At 50.3% G+C, this 26,545-nt stretch overlaps 2 protein-coding genes and 1 non-coding gene across 3 annotated transcripts in view; all 3 read right to left on the reverse strand.

The window, feature by feature from the left end:
• The window catches only part of pdcd2l (programmed cell death 2-like), a 28,906-nt gene extending 12,829 nt beyond the window's left edge, over nt 1-16,077 (reverse strand). Inside the window, exons 1-5 of the mRNA XM_038806209.1 lie at nt 15,930-16,077; nt 13,857-14,020; nt 4,618-4,678; nt 2,801-3,165; nt 784-897 (exon numbers count right to left, since the gene is read on the reverse strand). Coding sequence (XP_038662137.1) covers nt 784-897; nt 2,801-3,165; nt 4,618-4,678; nt 13,857-14,020; nt 15,930-16,034 — 809 coding nt within the window. The 5' untranslated portion in view covers nt 16,035-16,077. The remainder of the gene's footprint in view (nt 1-783; nt 898-2,800; nt 3,166-4,617; nt 4,679-13,856; nt 14,021-15,929) is intronic.
• Nucleotides 15,670-15,742, reverse strand: trnar-acg. The gene has a single exon. It is a non-coding gene; the product is annotated as a tRNA-Arg (tRNA).
• Nucleotides 16,078-22,718: 6,641 nt separating the features above from the next.
• Nucleotides 22,719-26,545, reverse strand: part of LOC119971069 (fatty acyl-CoA hydrolase precursor, medium chain-like) — a 118,085-nt gene continuing 114,258 nt past the window's right edge. Inside the window, exon 23 of the mRNA XM_038806211.1 lies at nt 22,719-23,567. Within this exon, the coding sequence (XP_038662139.1) occupies nt 23,405-23,567 (163 nt within the window). The 3' untranslated portion in view covers nt 22,719-23,404. The remainder of the gene's footprint in view (nt 23,568-26,545) is intronic.

The following is a 26,545-nucleotide window of genomic DNA, read 5'->3' on the forward strand; positions in this document are numbered from 1 at the left end:
GAATAGGTTCAAAGTGTTACACAGGGATTTGGTCACAAAGATGGATAGAGGCTTTGGGATATGTGACCTTTCCTTAAGGGGCAACATTGACAATCTATATTAAATCAAATATTTTATTACGTTGTGCACTATTGCCCATGAAACCTCGATCCATGTTTCTGCCATTTTACCAACACGCTTCTGTCAATTCTTCCCATTATAGATGCTGGCTTTGAAAGCAGACCGAGCAGGCCAGCAGCGTGAGTTCAATTCCCGTACCAGCCTCCCCGAACAGGCGCCGGAATGTGGCGACTAGGGGCTTTTCACAGTAACTTCATTTGAAGCCTACTTGTGACACTAAGCGATTTTCATTTCATTTCATTATGTCACGTTTACAATGGAAATTATGTCTGTAAACAGTCATGTTGTAATGACACCCTCCCACCATTGGGGGTGCCCTAGTTTTTCCACCTTGCACCTCTTAACTCCTCAGTTTGTACTGAACTATATGTTAAACTACTCATACTGACTGTATCTCAAATTTCCATCACTTCTGCTATTTAACCACAAATATTATCAAATCAAAGTACTTTATAGTTGATAGAAAATTAATAATTGGAATATTTAATTCTGTTGGTTGATTGATCGCCTGCCCTGTAACCTGACCTGAGAACCTTGCCCGAGCCCCCACTGCAATGTCTGAGTGATCAGTGCTCTGAATGCGTCCGGCTGCGAGTGCCCAGTGTTCTGCCCCCCCCCCCCCAGTTTCTCGCTCCAATCCGATTCATGGTCACACACACACACCTTAAAATCTGTTCAGGACAACTGGAGATCCGCTTCATAAATTTGACAAAGGTTCTGTCTCCATGTCGGGCTTTAACCTTCTCGTATTTTTCCGTAACTCCTTCATCTTCACAGCTGAGGGGAACAGAAATCTTACATTAGTTTCAATTATTGGCCTCAGTACCTTTCCCAGGGGGGTCAGAAGCATATCGGCTGCTCATTCTCCACCCGCGAGTCTTGTCTCAACCCAGCTCTGTGTCCAGAGGAGGAAGATCATCAAAATCTAACCTCGCCCTCACCTGATTATGAGCAGGAGGCCATTCAGCCCCTTGGACCTGTTATAGAGTAAGTGGAGAAGGCCATTCAGTCCTTCAAGCCTATCCCGCCATTCAATCAGATCATCGTTCACCTATTAACTCAATTCGGATGTCTTTTCTCCAAATTCCTCTTTAACACTTATCAATAATCCATCAATCTCAGTGTTGAAACCTCCAGATGACCCCCAAGCCCCTACCCCCTACCCCCCACATTGTTCCCCCTCCCCTCAAGCTCTTACCCCCTTACCCCCCACACCCCCCCTGCTGTCTCGAGCTGTCAGATGAATCCCCCTCCCCCAAGCCCTTACTCCCCACAGCTGTCTCGAGCTGTCAGATGAATCTCCCTCCCCAAGCCCTTACCCCCTCCACCCCCCCCGCTGTCTCGAGCTGTCAGGTGAATCCCCCTCCCGAAGCCCTTACCCCCCCCCCCCGCTGTCTCGAGCTGTCAGATGAATCCCCCTCCCCCAAGCCCTTACCCCCTTACCCCCCACCCCCCCCTGCTGTCTCGAGCTGTCAGATGAATCCCCCGCTCTCTGGATATTCCCATTCAGAGGAAACAGTTTCTCAATTTGCCCCCCATCAAATCTTTTTTCTCATTTTAAACACCTCAATTAAATCAGCCCTCAATTTTCTGAACACTAGTCACGCCCACCGAGCCTGTCCTTTAGAATTTAACCGTGTTAGAACATAGAACAAACAGCGCAGAAGGAGGCCGTTCGGCCCATCGAGTCTGCACCGACCCACTTAAGCCCTCACTTCCACCTTATCCCCGTAACCGAATAACCCTTCCTAACCTTTTTGGTCACTAAGGATAATTTATCATGGCCAATCCACCTAACCTGCACATCTTTGGACTGTGGGAGGAAACCGGAGCACCCGGAGGAAACCCACACACACACGGGGAGAACGTGTAGACTCCGCACAGACTGTGACCCAGCGGGGAATCGAACCGGGGACCCTGGTGCTGTGAAGCCACAGTGCTAACCACCGTGCTACCGTGCCGCCCGGGTTGTCCCGGTTAGCGTTCTGATGAATCTCCCCTCTACACGGTTAATCTCTCTTCCCTGCTTGGCCCAGGACGGAGCACAAATATACCAGATGGGATCAGTAGCTCTCCCTCTCCCTCTCCCTCTCCCTCTCCCTCCAGCCAATGTTCCCCACCATCCCACTGCCACAACATTGCAACAGTCATTCAGTGATGGGAGTGCGACACAGTGATCCACTCCAACTGAATCAGCTCACCCAGCACAGGCTGGGGATGTGGCCTGGGATCCTGCTGTGCTGAATGGGTCACCTCTTCACCTGCATTTACCGGGGGACAGGGCGGGATGTTAGCAGCATGGAATCAGGCCATTCGGCCCAACCGCTCCGTGCTAGCATTTTTGCTCCTCACAAACCTCCCTCCCCCCCACCCCCCCCCCCCCCCCCCCCCCCCCGCCCCCCTTCCATCTCATCCCAGCACCATTCCTATTTCTTCACTGGGTGTGTTTATCCAGTTTCCCTCTGAACGTTATTGATAGAACTCGCCTCAACAATTCAATCATATTCTCCCCATTCTCTGGGTAAAGATGTTTCTCCTGAATTCCTCCTTGGATTCATTAGTGACTATTTTATATTTTTGTCCCCAGTTTCAGTCTCCCCCAGGAGTTGGAAGGTTTTCTGTATTTACCCCATCCAACCCAAACTCGGTCAAACAGTTTGAGTCACAAAGCGTCTCTCACCTGGAGACGGCCAACTCTTCGACGTTGACTCCTTCTCTCTGCTGGTACTCACGGAGTAGCTTCTGCTCATGGCTGAAGCCGGTTGCCAGCGAGCGTTCCTCCTCTTCCATCACGCTGATGTAGAAAGGCTGGAAGGCCGGAACTGGAGTTTGTGTAACCAGCCCCATCCCCTGAGCCTTCTCCTGCAGACTGAGAGCTTCCAGCCGGCTGGTCTGAACTCTGACCTCTCCGTCCGATGGGCAATGTGTGGGCTCAGCTGCTCCAAGACTCACTGATCCCTCGGTGTCAGGTCCCGGACAATCCTCCGCTCCCCAGTCATCTGCTTCATCACACCAATCCCTCGCTGTCATGGAAACCAGGGCGTTCTTTAAAAAAACAAATGGTCTCCACTCACCTTAGAGCCTCACAAATTCCACAATCCAAAATATTCTTTAACGAGAAGGATTTCCTCTTCACCGGAGAGGGAGCAGGAGAGACAGGGAATAATGACCCTCCAACAGTGCAGCACTCCCTCAGTACTGACCCTCTGACAGTGCGGCACTCCCTCAGTACTGACCCTCCAACAGTGCAGCACTCCCTCAGTACTGACCCTCTGACAGTGCAGCACTCCCTCAGTACTGACCCTCTGACAGTGCGGCACTCCCTCAGTACTGACCCTCTGACAGTGCGGCACTCCCTCAGTACTGACCCTCTGACAGTGCGGCACTCCCTCAGCACTGACCCTCTGACAGTGCAGCGCTCCCTCAATACTGACCCTCTGACAGTGCAGCACTCCCTCAGTACTAACCCTCTAACAGTGTGGCACTCCCTCAGTACTGACGCTCTGACAGTGCGGCACTCCCTCAGTACTGATCCTCTGACAGTGCGGCACTCCCTCAGTACTGACCCTCTGACAGTGCAGCACTCCCTCAGCACTGACCCTCTGACAGTGCAGCGCTCCCTCAGTACTGACCCTCTGACAGTGCAGCACTCCCTCAGTACTGACCCTCTGACAATGCAGCACTCCCTCAGTACTGACCCTCTGACAGTGCAGCGCTCCCTCAATACTGACCCTCTGACAGTGCAGCACTCCCTCAGTACTAACCCTCTAACAGTGTGGCACTCCCTCAGTACTGACGCTCTGACAGTGCAGCACTCCCTCAGTACTAACCCTCTAACAGTGTGGCACTCCCTCAGTACTGACTCTCTGACAGTGCAGCACTCCCTCAGTACTGACCCTCTGATAGTGCAGCACTCCCTCAGTACTGACCCTCTGACAGTGCAGCACTCCCTCAGTACTGACCCTCTGATAGTGCAGCACTCCCTCAGTACTGACCCTCTGACAGTGCAGCACTCCCTCAGTACTGACCCCCTGACAGTGCAGCCCTCCCTCAGTACTGACCCTCTGACAGTGCGGCACTCCCTCAGTACTGACCCTCTGACAGTGCGGCACTCCCTCAGTACTGACCCTCTGACAGTGCAGCACTCCCTCAGTACTGACCCTCTGACAGTGCGGCGCTCCCTCAGTACTGACCCTCTGACAGTGTAGCACTCCCTCAGTACTGACCCTCTGACAGTGCAGCACTCCCTCAGTACTGACCCTCTGACAGTGCGGCATTCCCTCAGTACTGACCCTCTGACAGTGCAGCACTCCCTCAGTACTGACCCTCTGACAATGCAGCGCTCCCTCAGTACTGACCCTCTGACAGTGCAGCACTCCCTCAGTACTGACCCTCTGACAGTACCTTGTGTATTTGGTGAGAGAGGTACTGACGGAGCTGACAGTAAGGGAGGGTCGGAAGGAAGAGGAGACAAAGGTTTTGACTGTGAACTCTGACCTCGGTTCTTGTTTCCAGTTTCTGCGTTGTCTCCTCGCACTGTGAGCGTAGAACCTTCCAGCTGCGGAACAAGGTAAGATGATTAACCCTCCAATCAGCAAACAGAGATCCCTAACCCAACCCTGTCACTGCCATCAAACACATCCCTGGGGATTGGGAGAAACAAACTCTCACCCCAGTTCCTGACACCACCTGGAGACTGTGTCAACGTAGCGTGGGGGTAATTGGGGAGGACAAAGCTGAGATCCTCAATATTCACCCTACCCCCCTCCCTCCTCCCCGAAATACAGAATCTCACTGGGTGTCGAATAGGATCGAGAGAGAAATCCAGACATCTGGATTGCAAAGATTAGTCTGACTCAAACTGCAGGGAAAATAGACAGACAAATATCACAGAATTGGCAGGTAACAGTGTCACTGAGGGGGGGGGGGCTGCCTCCACTTGACCAGCTTCTGTCCCACATTAATATTTCGGTACACCCACCCTCCATGGTGTTGTGAGCCAATCGCAGGTCGGCAGCCCCTCCCAGAGTGGTGGCCAACGCTGGTAATGCAGCAAGGCCAAGGAGGAGTGGCGGGATTCCCCGTCCAGCGACTCCGGAATGGGGAATCGCTTCCGCCGAAAATCGAAGCCGGCGCCAGGCGTTCGCCAGAATGCTGTGTACCGGTGCTGGACAGCGGCCAGAATGCTGAGTACCGGTGCTGGATAGCGGCCAGAATGCCGTGTACCGGACAGCGGCCAGAATGCTGTGTACCGGACAGCGGCCAGAATGCTGTGTACCGGTGCTGGACAGCGGCCAGAATGCTGTGTACCGGTGCTGGACAGCGGCCAGAATGCTGTGTACCGGACAGCGGCCAGAATGCTGTGTACCGGTGCTGGACAGCGGCCAGAATGCTGTGTACCGGACAGCGGCCTGAATGCTGTGTACCGGACAGCGGGCAGAATGCTGTGTACCGGTGCTGGACAGCGGCCAGAATGCTGTGTACCGGTGCTGGACAGCGGCCAGAATGCTGTGTACCGGTGCTGGACAGCGGCCAGAATGCTGTGTACCGGACAGCGGCCAGAATGCTGTGTACCGGACAGCGGCCAGAATGCTGTGTACCGGACAGCGGCCAGAATGATGTGTACCGGTGCTGGACAGCGGCCAGAATGCTGTGTACCGGTGCTGGACAGCGGCCAGGATGCTGTGTACCGGACAGCGGCCAGAATGCTGTGTACCGGTGCTGGACAGCGGCCAGAATGCTGTGTACCGGACAGCGGCCAGAATGATGTGTACCGGTGCTGGACAGCGGCCAGAATGCTGTGTACCGGTGCTGGACAGCGGCCAGGATGCTGTGTACCGGACAGCGGCCAGAATGCTGTGTACCGGTGCTGGACAGCGGCCAGAATGCTGTGTACCGGTGCTGGACAGCGGCCAGGATGCTGTGTACCGGTGCTGGACAGCGGGCAGAATGCTGTGTACCGGTGCCGGACAGCGGCCAGAATGCTGTGTACCGGACAGCGGGCAGAATGCTGTGTACCGGTGCTGGACAGCGGCCAGAATGCTGTGTACCGGTGCTGGACAGCGGCCAGAATGCTGTGTACCGGTGCTGGACAGCGGCCTGAATGCTGTGTACCGGTGCCGGACAGCGGCCAGAATGCTGTGTACCGGTGCTGGACAGCGGCCTGAATGCTGTGTACCGGTGCCGGACAGCGGCCAGAATGCTGTGTACCGGACAGCGGCCAGAATGCTGTGTACCGGACAGCGGCCAGAATGCTGTGTACCGGTGCTGGACAGCGGCCTGAATGCTGTGTACCGGTGCTGGACAGCGGCCTGAATGCTGTGTACCGGTGCTGGACAGCGGCCAGAATGCTGTGTACCGGTGCTGGACAGCGGCCAGAATGCTGTGTACCGGTGCTGGACAGCGGCCAGAATGCTGTGTACCGGTGCTGGACAGCGGCCTGAATGCTGTGTACCGGTGCTGGACAGCGGCCTGAATGCTGTGTACCGGTGCTGGACAGCGGCCAGAATGCTGTGTACCGGACAGCGGCCAGAATGCTGTGTACCGGTGCTGGACAGCGGCCAGAATGCTGTGTACCGGTGCTGGACAGCGGCCAGAATGCTGTGTACCGGACAGCGGCCAGAATGCTGTGTACCGGTGCTGGACAGCGGCCAGAATGCTGTGTACCGGTGCTGGACAGCGGCCTGAATGCTGTGTACCAGACAACGGCCAGAATGCTGTGTACCGGACAGCGGGCAGAATGTTGTGTACCGGACAGCGGCCAGAATGCTGTGTACCGGACAGCGGCCTGAATGCTGTGTACCGGACAGCGGCCTGAATGCCGTGTACCGGACAGCGGCCAGAATGCTGTGTACCGGTGCTGGACAGCGGGCAGAATGTTGTGTACCGGACAGCGGCCTGAATGCCGTGTACCGGACAGTGGCCAGAATGCTGTGTACCGGACAGCGGCCAGAATGCTGTGTACCGGTGCTGGACAGCGGCCAGAATGCTGTGTACCGGTGCTGGACAGCGGCCTGAACGCGTTCCAGGCCGCACGGTGGTGTGGGCACACAGGTTGTACAGTAAGCACCTTTGCCATATCATTAATGGACCAGACCTGGAAACTCCCAGGACCCCCGCGATGCTCCGACTCCGCCAGGAGGAATTCCCGACGGGGGATTCACTTGTGATTTTTAGAATGGGGAAACAGGCGTTGTGGCTGCTGAGGGGCGGGGGGGGGTACGTGTCCAACGTCGCCATAGTTTGCTGACCGCTGCGCAGCTGTCCGGGGGGGGGGGGGGGGGGGGGGGGGTGGGGGGTGGGGGGGGTACGTGTCCAACGTCGCCATAGTTTGCTGACCGCTGCGCTGCTGTCCGGGGGGGGGGGGGGGGGGGGGCTTCTGGCAGGGCTGGACGGAGTAGCAGGCGGTGGCCCGGAGGTGGGCTGTGGAGTTAGGGTGGACGGGCACGGACCACCACAGCTGGCAAGGCAGCTCCCGACCCCAGCCAGCCACAGGCCAGTGTAATCGCACCAGTTCCACATGGTGCCCGGTGTTGGCCCATTGGGGCGTCCTGAATCATTCCGGGACCAGTTTCGGGGATGTAGAACTCACGCGATTCAGTCCCAACGTCAGCAATTAGTCTCTGAGACGGGGAATCCTCCGCGAGGTGTTTAGCGATGGACCCAAACCCTCAGGGATCACAGGAATTGAGCGACAGAACGAGAGAGCAAATGAGAGAAAGATGGGAGATAGAGACAGAGGAGCAGGGAGAGAGAGAGAGAGACATTGAGGGAGAATGAAGAATGGGGGCGTGGGAGAATGGCAGAGAGCGAGAGAAAGAGAGGGAGAATGGGACAGGGAGAATGGGAAAGAGAGAGAGGGTGAGAGTGGGAGGGAGAGGGCGAGGGTGAGAGGACGAGGGTGGAAGAGAGAGGGCGAAAATGGGAAGAGAAAGGGTGAGAATGAGAGAGAGAGGGAATGGGAGAGAGAGAGAATGGGAGAGAGAGAGAGGGAATGGGAGAGAGAGAGAGAGAGAATGGGAGAGAGAGAGAGAGAGAGAGAGAGGGAGGGAGAGAAAGAGAGAGAGAGAGAATGGGAGAGAGAGAGAGAGAATGGGAGAGAGAGAGAGAGAGAGAACGGGAGAGAGAGGGAGGGAATGGGAGAGAAAGAGAGAGCCATAGAGTCGTGCCAGACAGAAATAGCCCTTCGGCCCATCGAATCAGCATGGACAATAACCACCAACCCATCTATATCTTCCGGCAACCTACGAGCTGTTCTTCAATGTTAATCACCCGACCAATCTTAGTGCCATCTGCAAACTTACTTATCATTGCCCCCCACATTTCTGTCTATATCATTTATATATATATATATATAACAAATAATAATGGACCCAGCACTGATCCCTGTGGTATACCGCTGGACACCCACCTCCAGTTACTCTAACAGCTTCTACCTCTGTGTCCTGTCACTGAGCCAGTTTCCGATCCATCTCGACAAGTTTCCTTGAGTTCCACGTGCTTCAACCGTCTCAATCATTTTTCTTTCCAGTTTAAGGGGCAATTTAGCGTGGCCAATCCACCTAACCTGCCCATCTTTGGGTAGTGGGGGTGAAACCCACCCAGACACGGGGAGAATGTGCAGACTCCACACAGACAATGACCCAGGGCCGGGATTCGAACCCAGGTCCTCAGCGCCGCAGTGCCAGTGCTAACCACTGCGCCACATGCCGCCCCTAACCTTCTCAATCATGTGGAACCTTGTCAAAGGCTTTGCTAAAATCCATATAAACTACATCAACTACACTTCCTTCATCCACACACTCGGTCACTTTATCAAAACATTCTATCAGATTTAGGCATGACCACCTTCTGCAAAGCCATGCCTAATCAAACCGCGCCTTTGCAAGTGGGAATTAATTCTCTCTTTCAGAATTCTCTCCAATAGATTCCCTCCCACTGATGTGAGACACACCACTCTGTAATTCCCTGGTTTATCCCTACTACCCTTCTTCAACAGGTGGAACAACACATTGGCACTCTGGCACTTCCCCTGTGGTCAGACAGGAATTAAAAACTTGGGTCAGAACCCCTGCAGTTTCCTGCCTCCCAGCAGCCTGGGATACAATTCATCCGGGCAATTCATCCGGGCAATTCATCCGGGCAATTCATCCGGGCAATTCATCCGGGCAATTCATCCGGGCCTGGCGATTTGTCTGTTTCTAAGCCCAAAGCCTCCAATCCCTCCTTACTTCCTATGTCAAAGTGCTCAAGTCCTCACAGTCCCATTTCCGGAATTTTGTACCTACATCCTCCTTCTCCGGAGTGAAGACCGATGAAAAGTATTAATTGAACATCCTCGCAATGTCTTGCAGCTTCACACACACACACATTGTCCCGTTGGTCTCTATGGACCCTACTCTGGTTAACCTCTTCCCCTTAATGTATTTATAGAATATCTTGGGGATCTCCCTAATATTAAGTCCTTTTTCATGTCCCCTTTTTGCTCCTCTAATTGCTTTGTTAGGCTCCCTTTTGCATTTCCAATATTTCTCTAGGGCCGCAGTTGAATTTCTCCCTCTGGATTTGCTAAAAGCCTTTCTCTTCCTCCTTATCCAATCCTGGATTATCCTAGACATCCAGAATTCCCTCATGAGTGGCACGGTGGCACAGTGGTTAGCACTGCTGACTCACAGCATCAGGGACGCGGGTTCAATTCTGGCCTCGAGTGACTGTGTGGAGTTCATTTTCTCCCCGTGTCTTTGTGGGTTTCCTCCGGGTGCTCCGGTTTCCTCCCACTGTCCAAAGATGTGCAGCTTAGGTGGATTGGCCATGCTAAATTGCCCCTAGTGTCCAAAAGATTAGGTAGAGTTACTTGGTTACGGGATGGGGTGGAGGCGTGGGCTTAGGTGGGGTGAGCTTTCTAAGGACCAGTGCAGACTTGACGGGCCGAATGGTCTCCTTCTGCACTGTAGGAATTCTATGATTCTAACTGTCTGCTCCTGCATTTCCCCCTATAGGGAACATATTGGACCTGTACTCTCCTCATTTCCTTTTTGAATGTCCTCCACTGCTCAGCAGTAGATTTTCCCAGAAGATGCTGCACACAGTCAACTTTGGCCTGATCCTGCCCTATTTTAGTAAAATCTGCCTTGCCCCAATCCAGAACAAACTTGAACCATACTGTGTTGTGATCGCTGTCACTAAAATGCTCCCCCATTGTCACGTTGTCCTGCTTTGCTCCCCAGAGCCAGATCCAGCACTGCCCCATCTCTTGTTGGACTTCTACATATTGATACAAAAAACTCCCCTGAATACATATCAAGAAATCCACATGTCGGCCATACCAGGTAAGGACAGCAGATTTCCTTCCCTATTAGCGAATCAGATGGGATTTTACAACAACGGTCATCATTAGAATTTTAATTCCAGATTTTTACTGAAGTGACATTTCACTATCTGCAGTGATGGGATTCGAACATTACCCTGGGTTCCTAGATTACTAGTCCAGCGACAATATCACTAGGCCACAGCCAAGGTTCCTGTCCTGGGGAAGAGAAAACCTAGACATCTTAAAATAACATAGGATATTGGAAGGACGGATATTTAAGATAGATACACAACTATAAATCAGTCAGTAATAAATCAAATGGAGAATTCAGGAGAAACATCTTTACCCAAAGAGTGGGGGAATTAAGGGCATAGATGTTTACAGCAGGGAAACAGGCCCTTCGGCCCAGCTTGTCCATGCCTCCCAGTTTCTATCACTGAGCTAGTCCCTCTTGCCCACATTTGGCCCATATCCCAGGGGCTGGTTTAGCTCACTCGGCTAAATCGCTGGCTTTTGAAGCAGACCAAGCAGGTCAGCAGCACGGTTCAATTCCCGTACCAGCCTCCCCGAACAGGCGCCGGAATGTGGCGACTAGGGGCTTTTCACAGTAACTTCATTGAAGTCTACTCGTGACAATAAGCGATTTTCATTTCATTTCTATACCCACCCTGTAACTGTCTAACTGTTTTTTAAAGGAAAAAAGTCGTATCCGCCTTTACCACTGCCTCTGGCAGCTCGTTCCAGACACTCACCACCCTCTGTGTGAAAACATTTCCCCTCTGGTCTCTTTTGTATAGATGCATAGAAGATAGGAGCAGGAGGAGGCCTTTTGGCCCTTCGAGCCTGCTCCGCCATTCATCACGATCACGGCTGATCATCCAACTCAATAGCCTAATCCTGCTTTCTCCCCATAGCCTTTGATCCCATTCTCCCCAAGTGCTATATCCAGCCACCTCTTGAATATATAAGAACAAACAAAGAACAAAGAAAAGTACAGCACAGGAACAGGCCCTTTGGCCCCCCAAGCCTGCACCGACCATGCTGCCCGTCTAACCTAAAATCTTCTACACTTCCTGGGTCCATATCCCTCTATTCCCATCCTAATTCATATATTTGTCAAGATGCCCCCTAAATGTCACTATCGTCCCTGCTTCCACCACCTCCTCCGGCAGCGAGTTCCAGGCACCCACTACCCTCTGTGTAAAAAACTTACCTCGTACATTTCCTCTAAACTTTGCCCCTCGCACCTTAAACCTATGCCCCCTAGTAATTGACCCCTCTACCCTGGGAAAAAGCCTGGCTGCTCCTGTTTCCCCCTGATAGGCAACCCCCCCCACCAGTATCCAAGAGGGGGACAATCACAGGGGATTCCTGCACTGACTGCCTGACCCTTCTGGTGGTCACTCATCTCTCTGCCTGCACCTTGGGTGTGACCACATTTATATAACTGCTATCTATGACGCTTTCCGCCACCTGCATGCTCCTAAGTGGATCCAACTGCTGCTCCAACTGAACCACGCGGTCTGTGAGGAGCTGCCATTGGTTACACTTGCTGCAGATTTGGTCGAGCGGAACGCTGGCAGCGTCACAGATGAGTGACATTTAAACACTAATTAATTTAAAATAAACACTTGAATTAGTGTTAATGGTTTACCAGGAATCCTCAGAATGTGACCCCTGGTTCTGGACACACCCATCATTGGTAACATTGTTCCCTGCATCTACCCTGTCTAGTCCTGTTAGAATTTTATAAGTCTCTATGAGATCTCCCCTCATTCTTCTGAACTCCAGCAAGAACAATCCCAACCTAGTCAATCTCTCCTCATATGACTCTTGCTCCCCCTTGTCGATTGTACTGGTTACATCTTCAAAGAATTCCAACAGATTTGTCAGCATGATTTTCCCTTCATAAATCCATGCTGACTCTGACTGATCCTGCCACTGCTTTCTAAATGTTCCGCTATAAAGTCCTTGATAATGGATTCAAGCATTTTCCCCAATACCGATGTTAGGCGTACTGGTCTATAATTCCCTGCTTTCTCTCTGCCTCCCTTTTTGAATATCGGAGTGACGTGAGCTACCCTCCAATCTGCAGGGACAGTTCCAGCGTCTCTAGAATCTCGGAAGATGACCACCAACGCATCCACTATTTCCAGAGCCACCTCCTTAAGCACTCTGGGATGCAGATTCTCAGACCCTGGGGATTTATCCACCTTCAATCCCATCAGTTTTCCCAGCACCATTTCTCTACTAATGTCGATCTCCCTCAGTTCTTCCCTCTCGCTAAACCTTTCATTTTCCAGCATTTCTGGGATCTGATTTGTCCCCTCATTTGTGAAGACAGAACCAAAGTCTGTATTTAATTACTCAGCCATTTCTTTGTCCCTTATTATGCATTCCCCTGTTTCTGTCTGTAGGGGGCCTACATTTCCCTTCACCAATCTCTTTCTCTTCACATATCTCTCCCCTCTCACCCTCTAGTTCTAGACTCCTCGACCTTTGGGAAAAGATGTTAACTATCTACCTTATCCAAGCCCTTCATTATTTTATAGACCTCTATAAGATCACTCTTAAGCCTCCTAAGCTCCAGGGAAAAAGGTCCCAGCCTACCCAGCCTCTCCTTATAACTCAGACCATCAAGTCCTGGGAGCATCCTAGCAAATCTCTTCTGCTCTCTTTCTAGTTTAACAATATCCTTCCTATAATAGGGTGACCAGAACTGAACACAGTGTTCCATGTGTGGCCTCACCAATGTCTTGTACAACTTCAATAAGACGTCCAAACTCCTGCAGTCAATATTCTGACCAATAAAACCTAGCATGCTGAATGCTTTCTTCACCACCCTGTCCACCTGCCACTCCACCTTCAAGGAGCTGTGAACCTGTACCCCACAGATCTCTTTGTTCTGTAACTCTCACCAACACCCTACCATTAACTGAGTAGGTCCTGCCGTGATTTGATCGCTCAAAATGCAAGTCCACAGTGGGCAGTCAGCAACGTGCGCAGCTGCATACCCACCCCCACCCCAACCCCACCGCTACTCCCCCTGGCCCTGGCAAACGCCCCCCAGCCAGCAGCACAATGTCAGCAAACTATGGGGATGTTGGACACTTTCCCCGATTTTAGCGATGGAACCTATTCTCCGCCCAGTCAGGTTTCGAGATTTTGGCGTTGGCTGACGCAGAATCCGGCCCGTTATATTTAACAGGAAGCTGGAGAAACACACAAGGTAGAGAGTAATAGGAGATGTTGATTGGGTGAGGTGAAGTAGTGTGGGAGGAGTCTCGTGTAGAGCATGCTCGAGATGGTCTGTTCCTAAGCTGTAAAATCCAACATGAAATGTAACAAATCTGACCAATGACAAGTTGCCGAATTCTTGATTTTCAAGTTCCTGGAATTGTTAGCAATCAGCTGAGGAGGACCTTACCTCTCGGATCTCCCCCAACACCCTGGCCTGGGGCAAGCCAACACATTGATGGTTCGATGATAGGGTGAATCTTCCAGGGGGCAGTACACCTGAACCACATGAATGAGGGGACTTGTGCATTGAGAACAGTCAGGATACCGCATGGTAATGCCAGGCACACAATCCTATGTGAGAGAGAAAAAGCAGATTGTATCACTTTAAGAGTCTACAATGCCCAACTGGAGGGGGCCATTCAGCCCCTTGGTTCAGTTCTATCAGCCAATCAGAACACAGCTGCTGCGTACCACAGTTCCAGTTGCCCACCTCTAGACACCCAGTTCTAACTCACAACCACCACAACAAACCCCTCCGCTGTCTCCCAAGTGTCACACGGCTCATCCAACATCCCGTGCTGAATGAGCAGAAATGACCTCCAATTAAATATTGGGAAGACAGAAGCCCCTGTCTATGATCCGGGTCACATGCTCCTTTCCCCAGTCACTGACTCCATCCCTCTCCATGGCAACCATTCCAGGCTGAGCCAGTCTGTTCACAGCCTTGGTGTCACATGTGATCCCAGATCCCAGGGCAGCATGTTAGCATTGTGGATAGCACAATTGCTTCACAGCTCCAAGGTTCGATTCCGGCTTGGGTCACTGTCTGTGCGGAGTCTGCACATCCTCCCCGTGTCTGCGTGGGTTCCCTCCGGGTGCTCCGGTTTCCTCCCACAGTCCAAAGATGTGCAGGTTAGGTGGATTGGCCATGATAAATTGCCCTTAGTGTCCAAATTGCCCTTAGTGTTGGGTGGGGTTACTGGGTTATGGGGATAGGGTGGAGGTGTTGACCTTGGGTAGGGTGCTCTTTCCAAGAGCCGGTGCAGACTCGATGGGCCGAATGGCCTCCTTCTGCACTGTAAGTTATATGATTCCCAATATCCAACCCATCCCACCTCACCTGCTGCAGGCATTCCCATCCAGGTCTCTGTTACGGCCCAAGACCCAACTATTAAACACGTTCCTAGATACCCTCCAATCTTGGACATTTGTTAAACTTAAGGACATCCAAAATATGTTGCCATTGTCCCAACTCCCCCCCCACACCGCTGATCTACACTGGCCCCCGGTCCAATCACCCCTCGAGTTTCAAATTATCACGTTTGTTTTCAAATCTCTCATGGCCTCACTAACACCCAACACCCCCACCCCCATTTCTAACTTCCTTCAACCAACAGATGGGCCAAATGGCCTCCTTCCTTCTCAGCCAAAAATCTTTCCATAGCATTTCAAAAGTATTTAATTGGCTGCAAAGTAATTGACATTAATTAACATTGCCGAATACAGAGACATTCTATCAAAGCTTTCCATGTTGCACTCATCAGGGTAGCTGACAAGAAACTACCAAACTGCAACAGCAGAAAAAACTATTTATACCACATAGGAGACTGCAGATTGGTCCGATGCTCAAATCCTGTGCTGCCAAATTCATAGAATTGTAAAATTTACAGTGCAGAAGGAGGCCATTCGGCCCATCGAGTCTGCATCCTACCTAAACCCAAATCTCCACCCTGTATTATTCTTTCTTGTTCAATCCTGGAGGGTTGGCCAGCCCTGCAATGGGGGAGATGCAGAGGGATGCATGGCCACAACCCTTCTGCCCGCACCGTCTGTGCTAGCCCTCTGCGGCCAGCCATGGGGTTGCAGTCACAAACTGCAGCATTAAAGATAAAATTGAATGGGGGAAATGGAGAGTTGATGCACAATGCACAAATTAAACAGGGTTTAATTTCTACGATAAGATAAAATCTCGCAGCTGTTGTTTAACAAACAAAAACCATCGAGCCAGCCAGGAGTCGAACCTGGAATCTTCTGATCCGTAGTCAGACGCGTTATCCATTGCGCCACTGGCCCGGCTGCGAAGTTGCTGCACTAGATTGCCTTAAGAGGGCGCGTCACGCGCCCAGGCCCCGCCCGCCGGCGGCTGGGCTCCGGTCACGTGCTTTGGAACCTTGTGCTGGCGGAATGGATACACCGCGTTCCGCGCGGCCGCGCCGCTCCCTCCCCGGGTCCCTCCGCCGCCCCTCCCTGCCCCGCTCACCGGGGTACCTCCCGCTTTGCTGGTGTCCCAGGAGCAGCGGCTCCCCCCCTCGATGGCAGCGTCCCGGATCCCCAGCAGGACCCTGGGCCCGGCCCAGCCACTCATACCGGCTCCTGGTCCCCGGGCAGAGCGGCGGAAACCAAGGGGCCACGAGTTCGAATCCCGCCCAATCAGCTTGCTTTTCTTTAAATATCCCGCAATAGATAATTTTGTGCATTTTTAAATTAAATTATCCCCGTGCATCATTATAATGCAGCATTTATATTTAAACCAAATCTGCATTTATCTTCAGAATGTTATCTCAGAAATTGCACCATTTCAGATAGAATCTCTTTCCCAGATAATCAACTGGAGCTTTATAATCCTCACTGAAACCAAATTCTGGGAGGTCCCAGTACCAGACTCTGTCCCAGAGCATCTCTCCCTGTCCCAGTGCCAGACCCAGTCCCAGGGCATCTCTCCCTGTCCCAGTGCCAGACCCTGTCCCAGGGCATCTCTCCCTCTCCCTGTCCCAGTGCCAGACCCAGTCCCAGGGCATCTCTCCCTGTCCCAGTGCCAGACCCTGTCCCAGGGCATCTCTCCCTGTCTCAGGACATCTCTCCCTGACCCAGTGCCAGACCCTGTCCCAGGGCATCTCTCCCTGTCCCAGGGCATCTCTCCCTGTCCCAGTGCCAGACCCAGTCCCAGGGCATCTCTCCCTGTCCCAGTGCCAGACCCTGTCCCAGGGCATCTCTCCCTGTCCCAGTGCCAGACCCTGTCCCAGGGCATCTCTCCCTGTCTCAGGACATCTCTCCCTGACCCAGTGCCAGACCCTGTCCCAGGGCATCTCTCCCTGTCCCAGGGCATCTCTCCCTGTCCCAGTACCAGACTCTGTCCCAGGGCATCTCTCCCTGTCCCAGTGCCAGACCCTGTCCCAGGGCATCTCTCCCTGTCCCAGTGCCAGACCCTGTCCCAGGGCATCTCTCCCTGTCTCAGGACATCTCTCCCTGACCCAGTGCCAGACCCTGTCCCAGGGCATCTCTCCCTGTCCCAGGGCATCTCTCCCTGTCCCAGTACCAGACTCTGTCCCAGGGCATCTCTCCCTGTCCCAGTGCCAGACCCTGTCCCAGGGCATCTCTCCCTGTCTCAGGACATCTCTCCCTGACCCAGTGCCAGACCCTGTCCCAGGGCATCTCTCCCTGTCCCAGGGCATCTCCCTGTGCCAGTGCCATACCATCTCGCCCAGCGGCTCTCCCACTGCCTTTATCCATGAACCTGTCACTGTCCCTCTCTCCCAGTCCCTCACCCTCTATCCCAGTCCCTGTCCCTCTCCCTCTCACCCTGTCCCTCTCTCCCTCTCCCTCTCTCCTTCCCTCTCCCTCTCCCCCTGGCCCTCTCCCCATCCCTCTCTCCCTCTTTCCCTCTCTTCCTCTCTCCCCCTGTCCCTCTCCCCCTGTCCCTCTCTCCCTTTCTCTCTCCCTCTCTCTCTCCCCCTGCCCTTCTCTCCCTCTCCCTGTGATGCTGACCCTCTCCTGTCCTGCATCCTTACTCTGATTAATTTAATGCAGAACAGCAGAGCGTGCGGCCACACACTTGGCAACCAGTTATTCACAGAATAGTTACGGTTTAGAATGAGGCCTTTTGGCCCATCCTGCCTGCTGGCTCTCCAAACAAGCATCCAAACGCCACTCCACAGGAAGGGGGTGATTGCAGCAGAGTGGGTGCAGAGGAGATTCACCAGGAATGGTTTAGCTATCAGGAGGGGCTGGTCAGACTGGGGTTGTTTTCCTTGGGGCTTTGGGGGGGGGGGGGGGGGGGGGGGGGGGCTGATCGAGGTGTACAAAGTAATGAGGGACATAGATAGGGTGGGATAGGAGGGGCCAATAACCAGGGGGCAGGAAGTTAGAGGGGATTTGGGGAAAACCATTTTCACCCAGAAGGTGTTCGGAGTGTGGAACTCTCTGCCTGAGGTGGGAACCCTCACAACATTTAGATGAACACTTGAAAAGCTAAACCATGCAGGCCAAATGCTGGGAAACGGGGCAAGAGTAAATGGGAGCTTGATAGCTGGCATGGATGTGATGGGCCAATGGGCCTCTTTCCATGCTGTACTCTCTATGGCTTAGTGCCAATCTCCAGCCTTTTCCCCCCATCCCGGCACATTGTTTCCTTTCAAATAATCATGAATGCCCTTCCGTATGCCTCAATGGAACCGACCTCTGCCACATTTCCAGGCAGTTCCTTCCAGACCCCAGCCACTCGCTGTGGAGAAACGTTTTGTCTCCACACCTTCTTTGCTTCTTTTGCAAATCACTTGAAATCTGTGTCCTCTCATTCTTGATCCTTTTACAAACTGGAACAGTTTCTCTCCATCTATTCTGTCCAGCCTCCTCATGATTTTGACCACATCTCCTGTCAGCCTCTTTCTCTCCAAGGAGAACAGTCCCAACCTCTCCAACCTATCCTCATCACTGAAGTTTCTCATCCCTGGATCCATTCTTGTGAACCTCTCCTGCGCTCTCTCCAATGTGTTCACATCCTTCCTATAGTGTGGCCCAGAACTGTGCACAATATCCCAGCTGAGGTCTAATTAGCGTCTGGTATAAGTTCAGAATAACATCCTCGCTCTTGTTCTCTCTGTCCCTATTAATAAAGCCCAGGATACTATCTGCTTTATTAACTACTCTCTCCACCTGTCCTGCCACCTTCAATTATCTATACACATAGACACCCAGGATCCTCGGCTCCTGCACCCTGTTTAAGAATTTTACCCTTTATTTTATATTGTCTCTCCCATGTTCTTCCTACCAAAATGCATCATCTCAAACACATCTACATTGAACTTGCATTTTCTACCTATCTTCCCAACTCCACCAACCTGTCTGTGTCCTTTTGAAGTTCTACATCGTCCTCTTCACAGTTTATAATACTTCCAAGTTTTGTGTTATCCACAAACTTTGAAATTGTTCCCTGAACACCAAGAAGGTATTGATTATTAATATATTTCAGGAATAGCAATCCCGACCCCTGGGGAATGCCGCTACAAACCTACCTACAGCCCCAAAACATCACAAAATCATAGAATTTCTACAGTGCAGAAGGAGGCCGTTCGGCCCATTGAGCCTGCACCGGCCCTTGCAAAGAGCACCCTACCTAAGCCCACACCTCTACCCGAGCCCAGTAACCTCACCTAACCTTTTGGAGATATCCATTAACCATTACTTGCTGGTTCCTATTATTCAGCCAATTTAGTATCCCTGTTGGTGCTTTTTTTTATTCCATGAGCCAAAACCTTTCTCACAATTCTGTTGTGTGGCACTGTGTAAAATGTCTTCTGAAAGTCCATGAACACCACATCAACAGCATTACCCTCATCGACACTCTCTGTTACCTCCTCAAAAAACTCCAGCAAGATGAATTTTGAATTGTCCTTTATAAATCCTGTCCAGTCTTCAAATGAAAAGGACAATTGTTTGAGGTGGAAACAGTTAATCTCTGCCGCACAGCGTCGAGGTCCCAGGTACGATCCCGGCCCGGGGTCACTGTCTGTGTGGAGTTTGCATATTCTCCCTGTGTCTGCGTGGGTCTCACCCCCCACAACCCAAAGATATGCAGGTAGGTGGATTGGCCGCGCTAAATTGCTCCTTAATTGGGGAAAACAAAAATAATTGGGTACTCTAAATTTATTTTAAAAAACAAACGAACAGTTAATCTTGATGCCTTGGTACAAGGACAACAAAATGTTAATGTTCAGGTACAGCACATGAAATGTTGTTTATTGCAAGGGGGATGGAGTATAACAGTAGCAAGGTTTTACTGCAGCTGTGATGACTGAATGCGCAGTGCTCAGCTGCTGAAAAGACCACAACGTATGGTGAATGTATGAAATTAGTACATATATTGTACTATCTGTATCGGGTGCAGTGATGGTGTTTTTGGCTTGCGTTAGGGTGTGTATATATCTGCTGCAATAATATTTTTTAAAATTCTGGTTTAAAAGAAAGACAGACACTGTGGCTGCAGACAGTGAAATCAAAATGTCATAAAAGTGAGATCATCATTATTTCAAACCATGCTTATGTTTAAAAGGAGTGGCCAAATGGGTTTTTGATTATGATTTCTGGGGTAGATAATTAGAGATGTTGGGCAGGATTCTCCTTTTGGGAGACTAAGTGTATTCAAGGAAGTTATGGATAGCTTCGAAATGAAGCAATTTAACTCAATGGCATATCACCCAGAATCACAAGGAGTGTTAGAAAGATGACATCAAACCCATGTTAAGGACCTATAGTCAGGATTATCCAGAGGATTGGGATAAAGGAATTCCATTTGTACTATTTGCAATTAGGAAGGCACCTAATGAATCAACTCAGTCTATTCGAATTGGTTTTTGGTCGTGAGGTACAAGGACCACTGAAATTGATCAAAGAGAAATTGGTGAGTCAGCGGTTGGAAACTATGTTGTTGGGCTATCTGTCAAACTTTAGGGAGAGATTAAACAGGGCTGGTGAGTTGGCTAGAAAGCATGTGAAATTGTCACGACAGGTGTTGAAGAAAAAAGCAGATAAGAAATCCAAAAATGTGTTGTTTTGTTAGTGGGGAGAAAGTATTAGTGTTGTTACCACTGGTAGGTGGAGTATTAAAAGCAAGATTTAGTTGGCCGTATCGGATTAAAAGGAAACTGAATGAGGTGAATTATTTGATAAGAATGCCAGACAGAAGGAAAACTCCGAGTGTGTGATATTAATGTCATGTTAATGTGGTCAAATTGTATTTTGATAAGAGTAGGAAAGAAGGAGAAGGTGTTAGTTGTTGTAACTCTGGGAGAAGAAATAAATCCAGACAATTCTGAATTTGACATTCCACAAATTAAATTGGACAACGAGGAAGCATTCAAAAATTGGAATAAATTATTGAGTTACCTTCCGAAGGAAAATCAAAATGACCAAAAAGAGTTAATTACAGTCACATAGTGCGGTATGTTGGAATAAATTGGGACATACAAAAGTAATTACACAAGATGTAGATATTGCAAATGCAATTCCCATTACACAGCATCCATACAGACTCAATCCACTAAATTTGGCACAGGTACAATAGGAGATTGACAACGTGCTTAAAGATGATATCGAAGTGAGTTGCAGCGATTGGAGTTCACTGGTTGTCAAGGTGCCAAAACCGGATGGTACACGACGATTGTGAGTGGTCTATAGAAAGATCAAAGCCTTTATAAAGTCAGATTCGTATCCTATTCCTCACTTGGAGGACTGTATTGAAAAGGTGGGACAAGCACATTTTATTACAAAACTGGACTTAGTGAAGGGATTTTGACCGGGGAAGGATATTTTGGCTTTTGTGACACCAAATGGTCCATATCAATTTAAGGTCATGCGGTTTGGAATGAAGAATGCACCAGCAACAATCCAAAGATTAACCAACATGGTCATCTCTGGACTAAAGAATTGTGCCATATACACTGACGATCTTTTGGTGTTCAGTCCAACATGGAGCATCTGAAAGATTTGTTCAATCGATTGGAGGAAGCTGGATTGGTGGTAAACCTGGCAAAGAGGGAGTTTCGAAAAGTCACTTTCTTAGGTCATAGTATTGGTCAGAGAGCGCCCTGAGAATTTCCCATACCAGCCACGGGGACAGAAATACTGAGCTTTCTGGGCATGAGTGGGTCACATAAGAACATAAGAACTAGGAGCAGGAATAGGCCATCTGGCCCCTCGAGCCTGCTCCGCCATTCAACGAGATCATGGCTGATCTTTTGTGGACTCAGCTCCACTTTCCGGCCCGAACACCATAACCCTTAATCCCTTTATTCTTCAAAAAACTATCTATCTTTACCTTAAAAACATTTAATGAAGGAGCCTCAACTGCTTCACTGGGCAAGGAATTCCATAGATTCACAACCCTTTGGGTGAAGAAGTTCTTCCTAAACTCAGTCCTAAATCTACTTCCCCATATTTTGAGTCTATGTCCCCTAGTTCTGCTGTCACCCGCCAGTGGAAACAACCTGCCCGCATCTATCCTATCTATTCCCTTCATAATTTTATATGTTTCTATAAGATCCCCCCTCATCCTTCTAAATTCCAACGAGCACAGTCCCAGTCTACTCAACTCTCCTCGTAATCCAACCCCTTCAGCTCTGGGATTAACCTAGTGAATCTCCTCTGCACACCCTCCAGCGCCAGTACGTCCTTTCTCAGGTAAGGAGAGCAAAACTGAACACAATACTCCAGGTGTGGCCTCACTAACACCTTATACAATTGCAGCATAACCTCCCTAGTCTTAAACTCCATCGCTCTAGCAATTTTCTACCAGAAATTGTGACAATAAGCGATTATTATTATTATTATTATTATTATTATTAAATTCGGGCCAAATTTCAGCTGCGTGGTAGCTCCCCTGACTGAACTTCTTAAAAAAACATTAAAAATTTTCAGTGGATATTGGAAAGTCAGGAGGCCTTCAGGAACCTGAAGTCTGTATTAACCACCGCACCCGTGCTGATGACCCCGAATGATGCTGAGACATTTAAGATAGCGATTGAGGCGAGTGATGCGGGGGCCGGTGTGGTACAACTGCAGGAAGACGTCTTAGGAATTGAACGGCCAATCGGGTATTTTTCTCGGAAACTTAACATCCACCAGGAGAAATATTGGACCATTGAAAAGGAAAGATTAAGTTTGGTATTGGCATTGTAACATTTTGATATTGATGTCAGCGGCAATGTATCTGACACACCTGTATATACGGACCACAATCCCTTGTTCCTGGGAAAACTCAAAAAGCAAAATGCGAGGCTATTCAGATGGAGTTTATTATTACAACCATTCAATTTATAAATTCTAAATGTGCCAGAAAAATGTTATTGCTGATGTCCTATCACAATGGGAAAAGATACAACGGACTATATTCATGTGATGTTTGCTTGCTTAAAAGAAAGTACCATATAGAATGTAAACTATATATAATCTTAACAAAATGTCTAGAATTGAAAGGGATTCAGAAAATGAAACTATCTGTGTATATTGATGGTTCATTTTTCCTCTAGGAAGGTATCTGCTGCCCTTGTCCTTCTAGATTTTAGTGGTCGTGGGTTTGGAAGGTGCTGCCTCAGGAGCCTCAGTGAGTCCCTGCAGTGCATCTTGTAGATACACACGGCTGCCACTGTTCGTCGCTGGTGGGAGGAGTGAATGTTTGTGGAAGGGGAGCAATCAAGCGGGGCTGCTTTGTCCTGGATGGTGTTGAGCTTCTTGAGTGTTGTTGGAGCTGCGCTCACCCAGGCAAGCGTGCCTGTTTGTGTGCATATATGTGTGTTGTTTGCATGTGTATTTCTATGTTTAGATATATGTTGTATTTGTATGTGCATGTTTGTATGTTTATTTATGTGTGTGTTTGTACAGATATATGTTTGCCCTACCGCCCACCGAGTTAAACATTTCTTGACTTGGCAAACACAGAACTGAATAGGAATGAGCTTCGAATCACATTAATATCTTTGGAACTATTTTTGGAGGTTTGTCAGACCAGAAATTTAGCCTGTCCTTCTTTAGCTTGTAGCCGAGTTGCAGCGTCAGGTTGAACTGCATGTATTTTTCAGAGTCGTTATTCACCGGCCAAACTGGGAGGTCATCTCTGTTGGGATTCCTTCAAAGAAAAGATTGCAATGGTTTTTATTTGAGCATAAAATGTGTGTATGGTAACTCAGTCACTCCCCACATCTTTCCATGCGAGCGCAGAGGGTATAACACCTGCCCCCCGTTACCTCCTCTGAAATGAAATGAAAATCGCTTATTGTCACGAGTAGGCTTCAATGAAGTTACTGTGAAAAGCCCCTAGTCGCCACATTCCGGCGCCTGTTTGAGGAGGCTGGTACGGGAATTGAACCGTGCTGCTGGCCTGCTTGGTCTGCTTTTAAAGCCAGCGATTTAGCCGAGTGAGCTAAACCGGCCCCTCTCTCCCCACCATCCCAAATCTCAAACCACTCTTTAGAGGTTAAAGAGTCGTCACCGTTACTTCTTTCGATTCAGTGGATTGTGTTCACTATTCAGAATCCAGATTCCTCCAGGCTGGCAAGAACAGATACAGACTGGCTGGACGCTTTGCAAAACACCTCCAATAAATCCACACCATCATGGCCCCGGGTTTCCTGCCGCTGATTATTTCAGTTTTCCACCTTCCTCCCACTCTGTCCTGTCCGGCCGTTGTAAGCCGATGTATTATTTAATTATTTTTAATATGGTAACCACGTTTTAAGCAGAGCCGGAATTCTCCGTGTTCCTGCTGTCAGCCCGTGTCCCAGGTGTGGTGTGGCTTCAATGGTAAATCCCATTGACAAGCGGTGAGCGGAGAGAATGTGGTGTCCTTTGTGATTCTGTTATCAGGATGTTCACAAAGACCACAGAAGCTAAATTCATTAACAAAACTAACAAACTATTTACACTACTGATTAAAGCTCGGCCACTTACTCCTATGGTAAACAATAATCTAGTAATCTACAATAGGCACTCTACTAACACTAGTCTCTGCACTCTGTACTCTGATCTCTCTCACTACTCCTCTCCTCTCCAACCTTCTCCCAGAAGCCTGTAAGTCAGTGCTTTATATTGGTCTGCATCTAACTCCATTTAGTGGTTAACTATGATATGACAGGGCAGCACGGTGGCCTAGTGGTTAGCACAACCGCCTCACGGCGCTGAGGTCCCAAGTTCGATCCCGGCTCTGGGTCACTGTCTGTGTGGAGTTTGCACGTTCTCCCCGTGTCTGCGTGGGTTTCGCCCCCACAACCCAAAAATGTGCAGAGTAGGTGGATTGGCCACGCTAAATTGCCCCTTAATTGGAAAAAATAATTGGGTAATCTAAATTTATAAAAAAACAATTTAAAAAAAAACTATGATATGACATTAACCCTTTATATTCCGAACATTACTCATAATGTCACAGAGAATTCCGGCATCGGTGAATGTCGCGCTTCCGAGAAACCTTCGACCAGCAGACCAGAGAATCCCGCCCCATGTAACCATTTCTTTATTTCTCTTATTTTTTAACAAATAAGGATGAGTGTGTGTGGGGAGTGTAATGTGTGTGTGCGGCTGGGATGAGTGTGTGTGGGGAGTGTAATGTGTGTGTGCGGCTGGGATGAGTGTGTGTGGGGAGTGTAATGTGTGTGTGCGGCTGGGATGAGTGTGTGTGGGGAGTGTAATGTGTGTGTGCGGCTGGGATGAGTGTGTGTGGGGAGTGTAATGTGTGTGTGCGGCTGGGATGAGTGTGTGTGGGGAGTGTAATGTGTGTGTGAGTCTGGGATGAGTGTGTGTGGGGAGTGTAATGTGTGTGTGCGGCTGGGATGAGTGTGTGTGCGGCTGGGATGAGTGTGTGTGCGGCTGGGATGAGTGTGTGTGGGGAGTGCAATGTGTGTGTGCGGCTGGGATGAGTGTATGTGGGGAGTGTAATGTGTGTGTGCGGCTGGGATGAGTGTGTGTGGGGATTGTAATGTGTGTGTGCGGCTGGGATGTGTGTGTGTGGGGAGTGTAATGTGTGTGTGCGGCTGGGATGAGTGTGTGTGGGGAGTGTAATGTGTGTGCGCGGCTGGGATGAGTGTATGTGGGGAGTGTAATGTGTGTGTGCGGCGGGGATGAGTGTGTGTGGGGAGTGTAATGTGTGTGTGCGGCTGGGATGACTGTGTGTGGGGAGTGTAATGTGTGTGTGCGGCTGGGATGAGTGTGTGTGGGGAGTGTAATGTGTGTGTGCGGCTGGGATGAGTGTGTGTGGGGAGTTTAATGTGTGTGTGCGGCTGGGGTGAGTGTGTGTGGGGAGTGTAATGTGTGTGTGCGGCTGGGATGTGTGTGTGTGGGGAGTGTAATGTGTGTGTGCGGCTGGGGTGAGTGTGCGTGGGGAGTGTAATGTGTGTGTGCGGCTGGGGTGAGTGTGCGTGGGGAGTGTAATGTGTGTGTGCGGCTGGGATGAGTGTGTGTGGGGAGTGTAATGTGTGTGTGCGGCTGGGATGAGTGCGTGTGGGGAGTGTAATGTGTGTGTGCGGCTGGGATGAGTGCGTGTGGGGAGTGTAATGTGTGTGTGCGGCTGGGATGAGTGTGTGTGGGGAGTGTAATGTGTGTGTGCGGCTGGGGTGAGTGTGTGTGGGGAGTCTAATGTGTGTGTGTGGCTGGGATGAGTGTGTGTGGGGAGTGTAATGTGTGTGTGCGGCTGGGGTGAGTGTGTGTGGGGAGTCTAATGTGTGTGTGGGGCTGGGATGAGTGTGTGTGCGGCTGCGATGAGTGTGTGTGGGGGAGTGTAATGTGTGTGCGGCTGGGATGAGTGTGTGTGGGGATTGTAATGTGTGTGTGCGGCTGGGATGAGTGTGTGTGGGGAGTGTAATGTGTGTGTGCGGCTGGGATGAGTGTGTGTGGGGAGTGTAATGTGTGTGTGCGGCTGGGATGAGTGTGTGTGGGGAGTGTAATGTGTGTGTGCGGCTGGGATGAGTGTGTGTGGGGCTGGGATGAATGTGTGTGGGGAGTTTAATGTGTGTGTGCGGCTGGGATGAGTGTGTGTGGGGAGTGTAATGTGTGTGTGTGGCTGGGATGAGTGTGTGTGGGGAGTGTAATGTGTGTGTGCGGCTGGGATGAGTGTGT

The sequence above is a fragment of the Scyliorhinus canicula genome, chromosome 9 (assembly GCF_902713615.1).
Source record: "Scyliorhinus canicula chromosome 9, sScyCan1.1, whole genome shotgun sequence".
NCBI lineage: Eukaryota > Metazoa > Chordata > Chondrichthyes > Carcharhiniformes > Scyliorhinidae > Scyliorhinus > Scyliorhinus canicula.